This window comes from Coregonus lavaretus (genome assembly GCF_964263955.1).
Source record: "Coregonus lavaretus genome assembly, contig: HAP1_SCAFFOLD_347, whole genome shotgun sequence".
Lineage (NCBI taxonomy): Eukaryota > Metazoa > Chordata > Actinopteri > Salmoniformes > Salmonidae > Coregonus > Coregonus lavaretus.
In genome coordinates this window covers 454,933-470,083 of record NW_028162446.1, presented here as the reverse complement: position 1 = coordinate 470,083, position 15,151 = coordinate 454,933, and the positions used below count along the sequence as shown (strand labels likewise).

At 40.2% G+C, this 15,151-nt stretch overlaps 1 protein-coding gene across 1 annotated transcript in view; it reads right to left on the bottom strand.

Annotated features, from left to right (window-relative positions):
- Positions 1 to 12,815, bottom strand: part of LOC311119233 (butyrophilin subfamily 3 member A2-like) — a gene marked incomplete at both ends in the record, with an annotated part of 42,958 nt that extends 30,143 nt beyond the window's left edge. The window contains 5 exons of the mRNA XM_084193959.1: positions 6,576 to 6,608; positions 6,774 to 6,890; positions 10,651 to 10,932; positions 11,077 to 11,427; positions 12,746 to 12,815. Coding sequence (XP_084050085.1) covers positions 6,576 to 6,608; positions 6,774 to 6,890; positions 10,651 to 10,932; positions 11,077 to 11,427; positions 12,746 to 12,815 — 853 coding nt within the window. The remainder of the gene's footprint in view (positions 1 to 6,575; positions 6,609 to 6,773; positions 6,891 to 10,650; positions 10,933 to 11,076; positions 11,428 to 12,745) is intronic.
- Between the last annotated feature and the right edge of the window lie 2,336 nt (positions 12,816 to 15,151).

The window sequence follows — 15,151 nt, the reverse complement described above, 5'->3', positions numbered from 1 at the left end:
TATCCGGCAAATGGAACAAACGTTGGCCTGACATTGAACAACCATGGCCAGTGGAAGGGACTCTTAACCCTGACGTCATCAACATCATGAAAGTGCTTCTGTCAATTTACAAGGCAGATCAAAAGAAGAAAAAAAAAAAGGGAACAACGTAAAGAAAAGAGACAAAGAGAGCTGGGTGTTCTTAAGCTGTTTGAAGATGAAGGACAAAAACTGATGAAAGATACCAACGATAAGAGAAACAAAGGTATAGAGAAAATGCTAAAGGAAGAGAAGGCGACAGAAAAACTAATGGCAGAAGTCAGTATACCTTTCTCACATACGGATTTAGCAAAAAGACCCCCACCTTATGAGAAAGAAGTAGAGCTTAAGGACGTCTATCCTCAGCTTCCGGTGATCATCCAGGAGGGTGATTATTGCATCAGAGATGAAGATGAACGAATAATAGAGAGAGGACAAGCAGAAACGACCATAAAAATGAATCCAAAACTCCAGAAGTAAGAAAAAAACGAGATGTCTGGAAACTAAGAGAAGAATGAGGTTCGGAAATATGAGGACAAATATGAAGACTTGGAGATTAAAGGTGCTTCATATTCAAGAGGATTTTATCCAACAATGACTAGCACAGAAGAAATAGAAAGAGATATAGACCGATGCGTATCATGCCTGGATAAAGCGAATGATTTAGGAGAAGTAAAAGAACTGGAGGAACAACTCAAGAAGCTGAAGATACAGAAGAAGAAACTGCTGAGAAAAGAATCCCAAGAATTTGAGGAAAATATACATTGAGGCCAAGGAAAAAGGCCACTAGTAAGAAGATGATGGAAGATGATATTTCGAGGACAGAACTTAGAATATAACCTTTTGAAGAATACTGATATGTCAACAACAAGAAAGAGCAGGACCAAGAAACTCTCAGAAAACTCAATCAAATACAACTGGTGGAGAATAAGAAGGAGAAGAGAAGCTTTGGTTATGAAGAATCAGGGTGAACCAAATCAACAATCACTGCTACAGCTTCAACTGAACAAGGTCAAATGCAATTGTACCAGCCACAACAAGTGGTACAAGTTGTTTCATATCCATAGATAGTTTCTGGAGAGAAAGAATTTCAGAGGAAGATACAGGAGCAAGTGAAGATCATCTGGAGGACAGGTGAACCCTTAAAGGAGCAAGAATTCTAGAGTGCCTAGAAGATCCGAAGGGGGGTGTCAGCTGGTAGCACCAATTAGGAAGGAAAAATATCTAACAATTGAAGTGAAAACAAAGGACTATGAGAAGTGATAGTGGAAAAGCTTTTATCTGTGTTGAGCCTGATGAGGTTACACATCTCACTATGTAAAATTAACTAATTAGGATAGGGATTCGAGGGAGTAAAACAGCTGATTACTCTTAAGGAACCAATTTGAGATCTGCTATGAAAAGAAAATTACATTACATTTTAGTCATTTAGCAGACGCTCTTATCCAGAGCGACTTACAGTTAGTGATTACATATTTTTTTTATACTGGCCCACCGTGGGAATCGAACCCACAACCCTGGCGTTGCAAACACCATGCTCTATCAACTGAGCTACATCCCTGCCGGCCATTCCCTCCCCTACACGACGCTGGGCCAATTGTGCGCCGCCCATGAGTCTCCCGGTCGCGGCCGGCTGCGACAGAGCCTGGATTCGAACCAGGATCTCTAATGGCACAGTTAGCACTGCGATGCAGTGCCTTAGACCACTGCGCCACTCAGGATTACAATACCCATACTGGTATCAGAACATATACATAATGCATTGTTGGGAAGAGATGCATTGTGTAAGTTGAACTGTACAATAAGATGTACACCAGACGGCTGTCTGGTAGAAGTGCCAAAGGAAAAGGTTTACAAATTGTTGATGATGACAGAGATGGATTCGTCTTCAGTATTCTGGATTGGAAATCTCAGTGAAGATTTTTTTGAAGCAGGCTAAGATATGGGAGAGATTTATTGTTGCAAATATGCCAGATGCGAGGCTTCCGGAATATCCATTTCATTGTACGCTCAAGTATTTCAAGAATGCTGCCCAACCAGACTCAGAGGAATGGTTGAGTCATCAACCTAAGAATGTTCAACTTAGCTCAAGTTGCATTATTTTAGGACCACAAGGAGCAGCTATGAAGATAAACACAGATGATTATCTGAATAAAGAATTTGAGATTGAGAAGAGTGTGCCACATGTGACCTTGTTGGTTTCGGAAGACTATGACCAGAAGCAAATAGGAGAAATGATGACAGAAGCAGAGAAAGCTGTTTTCGTACCGATGAAAGAGAATTTGGCGATTTGGAGGAGTGAAGATTTTTAGGAGCCAGACCTCCTTGGAAGAATCAGTATCCATTGAAAGATGAAGCAATCCAAGGGATTGAACCAGAAATTGAAGGACTTTCAAAAGCAGGTGTTTTGAAGACAATAGAAAAATCGTTAGAGTAGGAATCAATTGTTGTTTTGGGAGAAACCATGAGGGGTTGATAGTAAGATCATAAAGGAGTAGGGTTTTTGGGAACCATATTTGTTTGAACAGATTGACTATATGATAGGAAGGTGCACAATCTGTCTGAAAAATAATGTTTACAGAGGGTGACTGTTATTCTTGGTTACATTCCTACACCAAGAGATTTCAAACTTGGCTAAAAGATGCTCAGTCGTTTGCCAAGTCTGTGTGTAAAGAAGTCATAAGCAGGTGGGGATTACCCGATCACATATTCTAAAATTTGGTGGGAGAGGAATTTGTGAATGAATCAGTGAAATGGTTTTTGAAAAAGTTAGGAGAAAAAGTCAGATTAAAAAGTTAAGAAAACTAGGGTTGAAGGAACTCTAGGACAGTAAGCTAAGTTTCAATGTTAGTAGGAAGAGAGAGAGAACAGTGGTGAAGGGAAATTTAGAGTTTAGTGGGAAGGTAGATATGGCAGGAGTTTAGATCTGTTAGGAGCAGTTGCATTAAGAAAGTATGCGTTGCTGAATGATGAGAGAAGAATGAAAATTTAGGGTGATTGCGGTATCTATATTTACAATTCCCAGCAGGAAGATCAAGGTGATTATAAGTGTATTTTTTATAATCAACAGTTTGAAAGGGAGGGATTAGAGTTAGGACTGAGAGTTGATGTAGTGACACTAGTGGTGATAGATGGAAATACAAGTCAAGAGTTCAAAGCTTTAGGGAGAATGGATGAAGTAACAACAATGACATCAACACTTCAGCATATTATAACGACAGTGAGAAGCAATTTAACTCTTTCAACATTGATAGTTATTAAAGCCATAAATATATTGCAGTTGATTACAAGGGAGCAGATAGCTCCAGCACCAATTTTAGAGGAATTTCATAGTCTGGGAAGCCTATCATTGGAGGATAAGTCTAAGAGAGAAGTGGGGATTTTTCCATGGTATGGTGTAAAATTTGGGAAGATCATATTGATAATATTACCTATACTTTGATTCCAGATAGTTCTGATAATATCACTAGTGTTATAGATGTATTGAAGAATATAAGGGATGCATTTGGTAGATCTGAAGGTGCTGGATGGTCAGCGAAGTCTTGGTTGCAAGATTAGTTAGGCCCAGTGGGAGCAGTGATGGTTCAGATTTTAGTAGCAGCTTTGATAGCACTGTGTGTGATGTTTTGCTTTTGTACCTTGTTACTGACCTTTGCGAAGGCTATGATATTGAGATGGGTTGGAGTAGTGATTACATTTACATTTTAGTCATTTAGCAGACGCTCTTATCCAGAGCGACTTACAGGAGCAATTAGGGTTAAGTGCCTTGCTCAAGGGCACATTTACGTCATTTAGCAGACGCTCTTATCCAGAGCGACTCACCAATTGGTGCGTTCACCCTATAGCCAGTGGGATAATCACTTTACAAATTTTTTTTGGGGGGGGGGTTCGGGGGGGGGGGGGGATGCCTGGAGACAACACTCAGATGCCGTTGTTGACTGTTCCTGATCTGGATGAAGATGGACAAGTGGGACTGGAAGGAGTATTGATGGATAAATATCCTTTTTGATTATTTGATCATTTTTCAAATGTTTTTCAATATTAGTGTGATTTTAGTATTTTGTTATGAATCAAAGGGGGGAAATAGGATAATGTGATTCATATATCATTTCTATATCATTTTATATTCTTAGTTGATATTGATGTTTTAATTTGAAAGTGTTGTTTTGCAAAAGATACTGTTTGGTCTTTTCTTTTCTTCCAGAAGCATATGGGGGAATATGTAGAGATTCAAATGCTCAACCAAGGACAATATGAAAGGAGAATATGAAGGGACTGGAGGAGATGGAACAAGGAAGGTGTGGAAATGTTCCAATTCCATCATCGAAGACGCATTGGAAGTCGAGACTGCGGAGGAGATGAAGTGTAGTGGACTACATTCCAGTGTCTGCAATGAAATATAGACATATTTGCATGTGTAATACATAATTTGTGTCATATTCTTAGGTATTAATTTTTGTAGAATGATATTTGATGTTATTGGATACATGTGGGGATCTTAGATGTTTTTGTTTATTTCGTGAATGCTTAGGGACATGGAGTCTAGGCAGGGATAGAGATAATCCACCGTAGGGTCCGATGGGTCGACCAGCCTGGGAGTGGACATTTTTTGGATAGTATTTTGTTTGCTGGGGCTTTCATGTGTATTTAATTGCATCATAGTTTCAAATGCATTGATAAAGATTTATGAATTGATCTGGAGTACCTAGGTGGTTGCCTGGGGCAGAGGGGCCGTGAGAGAATTTTACTGTCTTGATTGATGGATGGATATTTGGAAAGAAGGCTGCCAGACAGGTTTTTCGCTCTCACACTCCATAAAGATTTGTTCATATTTCATAGTAATGTATTCACACTTCATAAAGATTTGTTCATATTTCATAGAAAGGTATTTACACTCCAGAGAAAAGTGTTTTGGGTTTATTGTTAAAGATACTCAATAAGAGAAATTGTTACTTGTCATAATCCTATTCTTTTTGTTTTCGAGACTTTTAGTTAGTCTCGAAGGGGGGCAATATGTAGTGTATTAAGATTATGACTTTGATAAGGTTTTAAGTGGAACCTGAGAGGATGTTTATTTAGAAGAAAGGGAGCCGTTTTTAGGGTGACGCCCCATAGAAGACAGGGGATTGGACAGTAGAGGGAGCCACCCATATTTTGGGGAATATTATAAGTACTGGATGGAGACAAAGAAGAGCAGAGCGGACATTGTAATTTGGAAAACACTGCTCTCCGGGTGATCATGACATCTGTAAACTTATGCTGAAATCTTGTGATATGAATAAAACTTATGATCAAAGTTCAGTATAAGCGGACTCCTTTGTTTAACAGCAATGATTAGCAACATTGACTCGACACTACACTAGTTAAACAATGAACCGTAGTGCCAACTCATGACGTTACTACCCTTGCATGAATCTGCTGGTAGTGGTAGCTAACCAACCAGGTTCAATGTTAGCTAGCTAACATTAGGCTCTAACTAGCCAAGCAAATGGCTCTGAGATACGAATAATAACATCATACACGTAATGTTAGCTAGCGAGCCAGCCAGCTAACATTAGCTAGTTAGCTAACAGTACACATTAACTTGAAACCACGTTCTGTCAAAATTAGAAACTGTAGCTAGCTAGACTATCTTACCCGTATACATCATCATGCATGATGGACGTGTCTCCCTGTTACGGATGCCATGGTTACCCTTAGTTTGAAGATGTAATCCGGAGACAGGGGTTTTCTCCATCTCTTTAGTTATCATACTCTAATTCCACTGATTTTAAAACTCGATCCTCCAGAAAGTGGAGAGCAACACTTATGCAGCTCCACTACACAATTAAATGTTTTTAAAGCCGCGTTAGACAGGAATACCTACACTATACTGACTAGCTCAAATAGACAGAAACCTTCTCCAGACCAACCCGAACTCCTCTCTCGGCATGTCCAGCCCACTCATTATCTGTGGCTTAACCAACTAGGCTCGTAATTTAAATGTTGTATTCGTATTTACAGATGGCATACAAGTTTGTTATTAAGGCACATGAAAGTTCACATGTTCGAGAAGGCATTTCTGCCAAAAAACGCATTTTGATACAAAATAAAAGTTTATGTTCAAATGGCTCTCCTGTGAAGTAGTGACCCGCGACATACGGCTAGTTTCCTGAAACGAGTCACCTATGGTCTCAAGACACTAGTACTAATAAGGCATATGGACACTTCAAGTTTGTATGGACACCACTTCAAGAGTCAAGTTTGTATGGACACCACATGGAAGACAGTGAGAACATCATAAACATGAACACTAGAAGATGTAGTCTCTCTCTGGGACTCCTTGTCTCATATCACTTCTCTAATGTCACAAATCCTAATTGAGTTCCACGCGTATAAATGAGTCCAGCGTACCTCTGTGAGACAACTTCTCCAATAAAGATCTCCTACCCTATCACCACCACCTCTTAATTTCATTCAATAAACATGGCAATTATAAGGTGTAGTCTTCTTAGTGAATCTTTACGTTCGTGTGTGTAATCTGGGTTAAGGACTGGGACACTAAAACCACTACTTACCCCGCTGCAGTCTGAGATGATCTATAATCACACCTGCAGATTAAAGTCAGTCATCAGTGTCAACATGTTAATCACCTGCAGGTTTAGTATATTATCCTGTGTCCATAGAATAGAACCACTGTGAATGTGTTGAGGTTGAAAAAAGCATTGGAAACATTTATTTCTAACAATGAAACATTCATATAATCTGTCCATTACCTTTTTTATTGTATATCCAGTAGATAGCCAGAGCTAACCCAATCACAGTGATGGCTCCCAGACAGCATAACACAATGAAGGACATTATCCATGGACTAGTGTGATGAAACAGCTCATCTGAAACACAACAACAGGGTTTGGTACTAATACTACCACACATCATTAGACATCAACAACAGGGTTTGGTACTAATACTACCACACATCATTACACATCAACAACAGGGTTTGGTACTAATACTACCACACATCATTACACATCAACAACAGGGTTTGGTACTAATACTACGACACATCATTATAAATCAACAACAGGGTTTGGTACTAATACTACCACACATCATTAGACATCAACAACAGGGTGTGGTACTAATACTACCACACACATCATTACACATCAACAACAGTGTTTGGTACTAATACTACCACACACATCATTACACATCAACATCAGGGTTTGGTACTAATACTACCACACATCATGGTCCTCTGTAGCTCAGCTGGTAGAGCACGGCGCTTGTAACGCCAGGGTAGTGGGTTCGATCCCCGGGACCACCCATACACAAAAATGTATGCACGCATGACTGTAAGTCGCTTTGGATAAAAGCGTCTGCTAAATGGCATATTATTATTATTATTATCATTACACATCAACATCAGGGTTTGGTACTAATACTACCACACATCATTACACATCAACAACAGGGTTTGGTACTAATACTACCACACATTATTACACATCAACAACAGGGTTTGGTAATAACACTACCACACATCATTACACATCAACAACAGGGTTTGGTACTAACATTACCACACATTATTACACATCAACAACAGGGTTTGGTACTAATACTACCACACACATCATTACACATCAACAACAGGGTTTGGAACTAACATTACCACACATCATTACACATCAACAACAGGGTTTGGTACTAATACTACCACACACATCATTAGACATCAACAACAGGGTTTGGTACTAATACTACCACACACATCATTACACATCAACAACAGGGTTTGGTACTAATACTACCACACACATCATTACACATCAACAACAGGGTTTGGTACTATACTACCACACACATCATTACACATCAACAACAGGGTTTGGAACTAACATTACCACACATCATTACACATCAACAACAGGGTTTGGTACTAATATTACCACACACATCATTACACATCAACAACAAGGTTTGGTACTAATACTACCACACATCAACAACAGGGTTTGGTACTAATACTACCACACACATCATTACACATAAACAACAGGGTTTGGTACTAATACTACCACACATCATTACACATCAACAACAGGGTTTGGTACTAATGCTACCACACACATCATTACACATCAACAATAGGGTTTGGTACTAATACTACCACACATCATTACACATAAACAACAGGGTTTGGTACTAATACTACCACACACATCATTAGACATCAACAACAGGGTTTGGTACTAATACTACCACACACATCATTACACATCAACAACAGGGTTTGGTACTAATACCACCACACACATCATTACACATCAACAACCGGGTGTGGTACTAATACTACCACACATCATTACACATCAACAACAGGGTTTGGTACTAATACTACCACACATCATTAGACATCACCAACAGGGTTTGGTACTAACACTACCACACATCATTACACATCAACAACATGGTTTGGTACTAAAACTACCACACATCATTACACATCAACAACAGGGTTTGGTACTAATACTACCACACACATCATTACACATCAACATCAGGGTTTGGTACTAATACTACCACACATCATTACACATCAACAACAGGGTTTGGTACTAATACTACCACACACATCATTACACATCAACAACAGGGTTTGGTACTAATACTACCACACATCATTACACATCAACAACAGGGTTTGGTACTAATACTACCACACACATCATTACACATCAACATCAGGGTTTGGTACTAATACTACCACACATCATTACACATCAACAACAGGGTTTGGTACTAACACTACCACACACATCATTACACATCAACAACAGGGTTTGGTACTAATACTACCACACACATCATTATACATCAACAACAGGGTTTGGTACTAACACTACCACACACATCATTACACATCAACAACAGGGTTTGGTACTAATACTACCACACATCATTACACATCAACAACAGGGTTTGGTACTAATACTACCACACATCAACAACAGGGTTTGGTACTAATACTACCACACATCATTACACATCAACATCAGGGTTTGGTACTAATACTACCACACATCATTACACATCAAGAACAGGGTTTGGTACTAATACTACCACACACATCATTACACATCAACAACAGGGTTTGGTACTAATACTACCACACACATCATTACACATCAACAACAGGGTTTGGTACTAATACTACCACACACATCATTACACATCAACAACAGGGTTTGGAACTAACATTACCACACATCATTACACATCAACAACAGGGTGTGGTACTAATACTACCACACACATCATTAGACATCAACAACAGGGTTTGGTACTAACACTACCACACACATCATTACACATCAACAACAGGGTTTGGTACTAATACTACCACACATCATTACACATCAACAACAGGGTTTGGTACTAATACTACCACACATCAACAACAGGGTTTGGTACTAATACTACCACACACATCATTACACATAAACAACAGGGTTTGGTACTAATACTACCACACATCATTACACATCAACAACAGGGTTTGGTACTAATGCTACCACACACATCATTACACATCAACAACAGGGTTTGGTACTAATACTACCACACATCATTACACATAATCAACAGGGTTTGGTACTAATACTACCACACACATCATTAGACATCAACAACAGGGTTTGGTACTAATACTACCACACACATCATTACACATCAACAACAGGGTGTGGTACTAATACTACCACACACATCATTACACATCAACAACAGGGTTTGGTACTAATACTACCACACATCATTACACATCAACAACAGGGTTTGGTACTAATACTACCACACACATCATTACACATCAACAACAGGGTGTGGTACTAATACTACCACACACATCATTACACATCAACAACAGGGTTTGGTACTAATACTACCACACATCATTACACATCAACAACAGGGTTTGGTACTAATCCTACCACACATCATTACACATCAACAACAGGGTTTGGTACTAATACTACCACACACATCATTACACATCAACAACAGGGTATGGTACTAATACTACCACACACATCATTACACATCAACAACAGGGTTTGGTACTAATACTACCACACATCATTACACATCAACAACAGGGTTTGGTACTAATACTACCACACACATCATTACACATCAACAACAGGGTTTGGTACTAACACTACCACACACATCATTACACATCAACAACAGGGTTTGGTACTAATACTACCACACACATCATTACACATCAACAACAGGGTGTGGTACTAATACTACCACACACATCATTACACATCAACAACAGGGTTTGGTACTAATACTACCACACATCATTAGACATCAACAACAGGGTTTGGTACTAATACTACCACACACATCATTACACTTCAACAACAGGGTTTGGTACTAACACTACCACACATCATTACACATCAACAACAGGGTTTGGTACTATTACTACCACACAGCAGTGGAGTGTATCATAATAAACACTATCGTTTTGTATTGTTGTCTCAAAGCCTTTGGTTAAAACATATACTATACGTTAAAACATGAATGACTCCAGTGTTTCATGTCTAAATAATATTATGTTGTGTTACTCACTAGGGACGTGAAGCTTTGTCTCCTTCTTCTCATTGATCCGGCTCTGTTGGACTCTGCAGGTAAAGTGGTTGGTGTCAGTCTCCTGGACAATGACATGTTGTTTGACTGTGTAGAATCCCTTGAAGTCTCTGTGTGTCTCAGGAGGTCCAACAGAGAGATGGACTCCTTTACTGTCCAGCCACACCAGCTCAGGCTCAGGGTGCCAGCCTTCAGATTCACACAGCAGACCCATCCCTCCCTCTCTGTGTCCCTCAATGGACACCACTGGCTTGGATCCTATAGCTACAGACACACAGATAGACTGGATGTTAACTGGTGACAGGCTGTGAACAAATAGACCCATACTGTATCCAGTAATATGAAGGAAAGAGGTGATGTCATTGTACTGTAGATAGATTATTACATTAACATGAAAATCAACCTCACCTTTAACGCGGACTTGAATAGTGAAATCATCATACCAGCTCAGTGCCTTAATAAAGCATTTGTAAGTTCCCTCATCAGTGCCTTGTACCCTGGTCAGTTTCAAAGAGGCATTGCCCCTCCACAGATCCTCTTTAAACAGTGAAGTTCTTCCTCTATAGGAGGGAATCTGATCCTCTTGTATGATTCTGTGGTTTTGGTAACGATAGACACGCTCGTCTTTGAAGTCGAGGTTCAGCCAGTCCACTGTCATCTCCTCAGCACTGATGTTGGGTTTGATGTAACAGGGCAGAATGATGTCATCACCAGCCACAGCCAAAATGGGATCAGTTGGACCAAGGACCTCAAACCTCTCTGAAGAGAAGACAGACATTAAGGAGCATTTAGGACATTACCCATTACTAAAGAGACACAGACAGTCAAATGGAATTCATAGAAATGTGCCATTCAAAACATCCAAAGACCTAAGTAATAATGCACACACACGAAGACACACACACACACACACACACACACAAACACACACACAAACACACAAACACACACACACACACACACAAAGGAAGCACTAGTTGCTGCATGAGTCACACACACAGAGGGAATTAGCACTGTAGTTACCAGACACAGAGGGAATTAGCACTGTAGTTACCAGACTCAGAGGGAATTAGCACTGTAGTTACCAGACACAGAAGGAATTAGCACTGTAGTTACCAGACACAGAAGGAATTAGCACTGTAGTTACCAGACACAGAAGGAATTAGCACTGTAGTTACCAGACACAGAGGGAATTAGCACTGCAGTTACCAGACTCAGAGGGAATTAGCACTGTAGTTACCAGACTCAGAGGGAATTAGCACTGTAGTTACCAGACTCAGAGGGAATTAGCACTGTAGTTACCAGACTCAGAGGGAATTAGCCCTGTAGATACCAGACTCAGAGGTAATTAGCACTGTAGTTACCAGACTCAGAGGGAATTAGCACTGTAGTTACCAGACTCAGAGGGAATTAGCACTGTAGTTACCAGACTCAGGGGGAATTAGCACTGTAGTTACCAGACTCAGAGGTAATTAGCACTGTAGTTACCAGACTCAGAGGGAATTAGCACTGTAGTTACCAGACACAGAGGGAATTAGCACTGTAGTTACCAGACTCAGAAGGAATTAGCACTGTAGTTACCAGACTCAGAAGGAATTAGCACTGTAGTTACCAGACTCAGAGGGAATTAGCACTGTAGTTACCAGACTCAGAGGGAATTAGCACTGTAGTTACCAGACACAGAGGTAATTAGCACTGTAGTTACCAGACTCAGAGGTAATTAGCACTGTAGTTACCAGACACAGAGGGAATTAGCACTGTAGTTACCAGACACAGAGGGAATTAGCACTGTAGTTACCAGACACAGAGGGAATTAGCACTGTAGTTACCAGACTGAGAAGGAATTAGCACTGTAGTTACCAGACTCAGAGGGAATTAGCACTGTAGTTACCAGACTCAGAGGGAATTAGCACTGTAGTTACCAGACTCAGAAGGAATTAGCACTGTAGTTACCAGACTCAGAAGGAATTAGCACTGTAGTTACCAGACTCAGAGGGAATTAGCACTGTAGTTACCAGACTCAGAGGGAATTAGCACTGTAGTTACCAGACTCAGAAGGAATTAGCCCTGTAGTTACCAGACACAGAGTGTGAACTGTGGAGGAGAAGCAGGAGGGTCACAAACAGACTGTCTGGTCCAGTCTCCATTATTCCTGAAAGAGACAATTGGTCTAACAAATAAATATAAATTATAAAGATCAGAACCAGATATCAACCAATAGACCTTCAGTAGCTTACTATGGCTCCTTTCAGTTAAAACCAATAGACCTTCAGTAGCTTACTATGGCTCCTTTCAGTTAAAACCAATAGACCTTCAGTAGCTTACTATGGCTCCTTTCAGTTAAAACCAATAGACCTTCAGTAGCTTACTATGGCTCCTTTCAGTTAAAACCAATAGACCTTCAGTAGCTTACTATGGCTCCTTTCAGTTAAAACCAATAGACCTTCAGTAGCTTACTATGGCTCCTTTCAGTTAAAACCAATAGACCTTCAGTAGCTTACTATGGCTCCTTTCAGTTAAAACCAATAGACCTTCAGTAGCTTACTATGGCTCCTTCCAGTTAAAACCAATAGATTAGACTATAGTCTGACTGAATATTGGTAGTGTAAAAACTATTGGTCGCTAAATCCGGAGAAATGACGGACCATGTAAAAAACTGTTGGTCACTAAATCCGTCTAGAAGGAAGGACCATGTAAAAACAGTTGGCTGGTATGCCCTCACCCGTATGAGCTCTCATTTAAAACACACATTGAAAAACTGCCAAAAAAGCTGAGAATTAGGATTTCTTTTATAGAAATAAATCCTGCTGGCATCCCGAGTGGCGCAGCGTTCTTAGGCACTGCATTTCAGTGCAGTACATGGCCCCGTCCATCGTCCCTTTGATGTGGTGAAGTTGTCCTGTCCCCTTAGCAGAAAAACACCCCCAAAGCATAATGTTTCCACCGCCATGTTTGACGGTGGGGATGGTGTTCTTGGGGTCATAGGCAGCATTCCTCCTCCTCTAAACACGGCGAGTTGAGTTGATGCCAAAGAGCTCAATTTTGGTCTCATCTGACCACAACACTTTCACCCAGTTCTCCTCTGAATCATTCAGATGTTCATTGGCAAACTTCAGACGGCCCTGTCTATGTGCTTTCTTGAGCAGGGGGACCTTGTGGGCGCTGCAGGATTTCAGTCCTTCACGGCGTAGTGTGTTACCAATTGTTTTCTTGGTGACTATGGTCCCAGCTGCCTTGAGATCATTGACAAGATCCTCCCGTGTAGTTCTGGGCTGATTCCTCACCGTTCTAATGTTCATTGCAACTCCACGAGGTGAGATCTTGCATGGAGCCCCAGGCCGAGGAAGATTGACAGTTCTTTTGTTTCTTCCATTTGCAAATAATTGCACCAACTGTTGTCACCTTCTCACCAAGCTGCTTGGCGATGGTCTTGTAGCCCATTCCAGCCTTGTGTAGGTCTACAATCTTGTCCCTGACATCCTTGGAGAGCTCTTTGGTCTTGGCCATGGTGGAGAGTTTGGAATCTGATTGATTGATTGCTTCTGTGGACAGGTGTCTTTTATACCGGTAACAAGCTGAGATTAGGAGCACTCCCTTTAAGAGTGTGCTCCTAATCTCAGCTCGTTACCTGTATAAAAGACACCTGGGAGCCAGAAATCTTTCTGATTGAGAGGGGGTCAAATACTTATTTCCCTCATTAAAATGCAAATCAATTTATAACATTTTTGACATGCGTTTTTCTGGATTTTTGTGTTGTTATTCTGTCTCTCACCGTTCAAATAAACCTAACATTAAAATTATAGACCGATCATTTCTTTGTCAGTGGGCAAACGTACAAAATCAGCAGGGGATCAAATACTTTTTTCCCTCACTGTACTTCTAACTGATTGGTTTGGTTCTGTCCTCTATAGTGCTGTCCGGTTAGAACATGATGTTGAGGTCCATCACTGTACTCTGGACAGTCACCACCTCACAGACACAGCTGTTTCCATTTGAGGATGTTTAAATGATTTTGGTAATCTGAATGACTTGGTATCTTATTGTTGTGGTTCTATAAGACAAAGATATGCACACATGTAAACAGTATTAGTTAAGGGTTATAACTATACAATATTTAGGTGATAATGCCTGAGAAGCGGTGTTATCACTTTTATACAAAGGGTTACCAACATATTCAAATAATGATTTACATATTTTCATTAAAAACGTTTTATTTATTAATTTATTAATACTATTTCATCCTCCCACAAGATATAGTCCCGACACAAATCTAGGGTTGCTAGAGACGCGACCCAATTGTTCAGTCTTTTTGTTTTGTATCTATGGACGCGACCCAGTCGTTCAGTCTTTTTGTTCTGTATCTATGGACGTGACCCAGTCGTTCAGTCTTTTTTTTCTGTATCTATGGACGCGACCCAGTTGTTCAGTCTTTTTGTTCAGTATCTATGGACGCGACCCAGTCGTTCAGTCTTTTTGTTCTGTA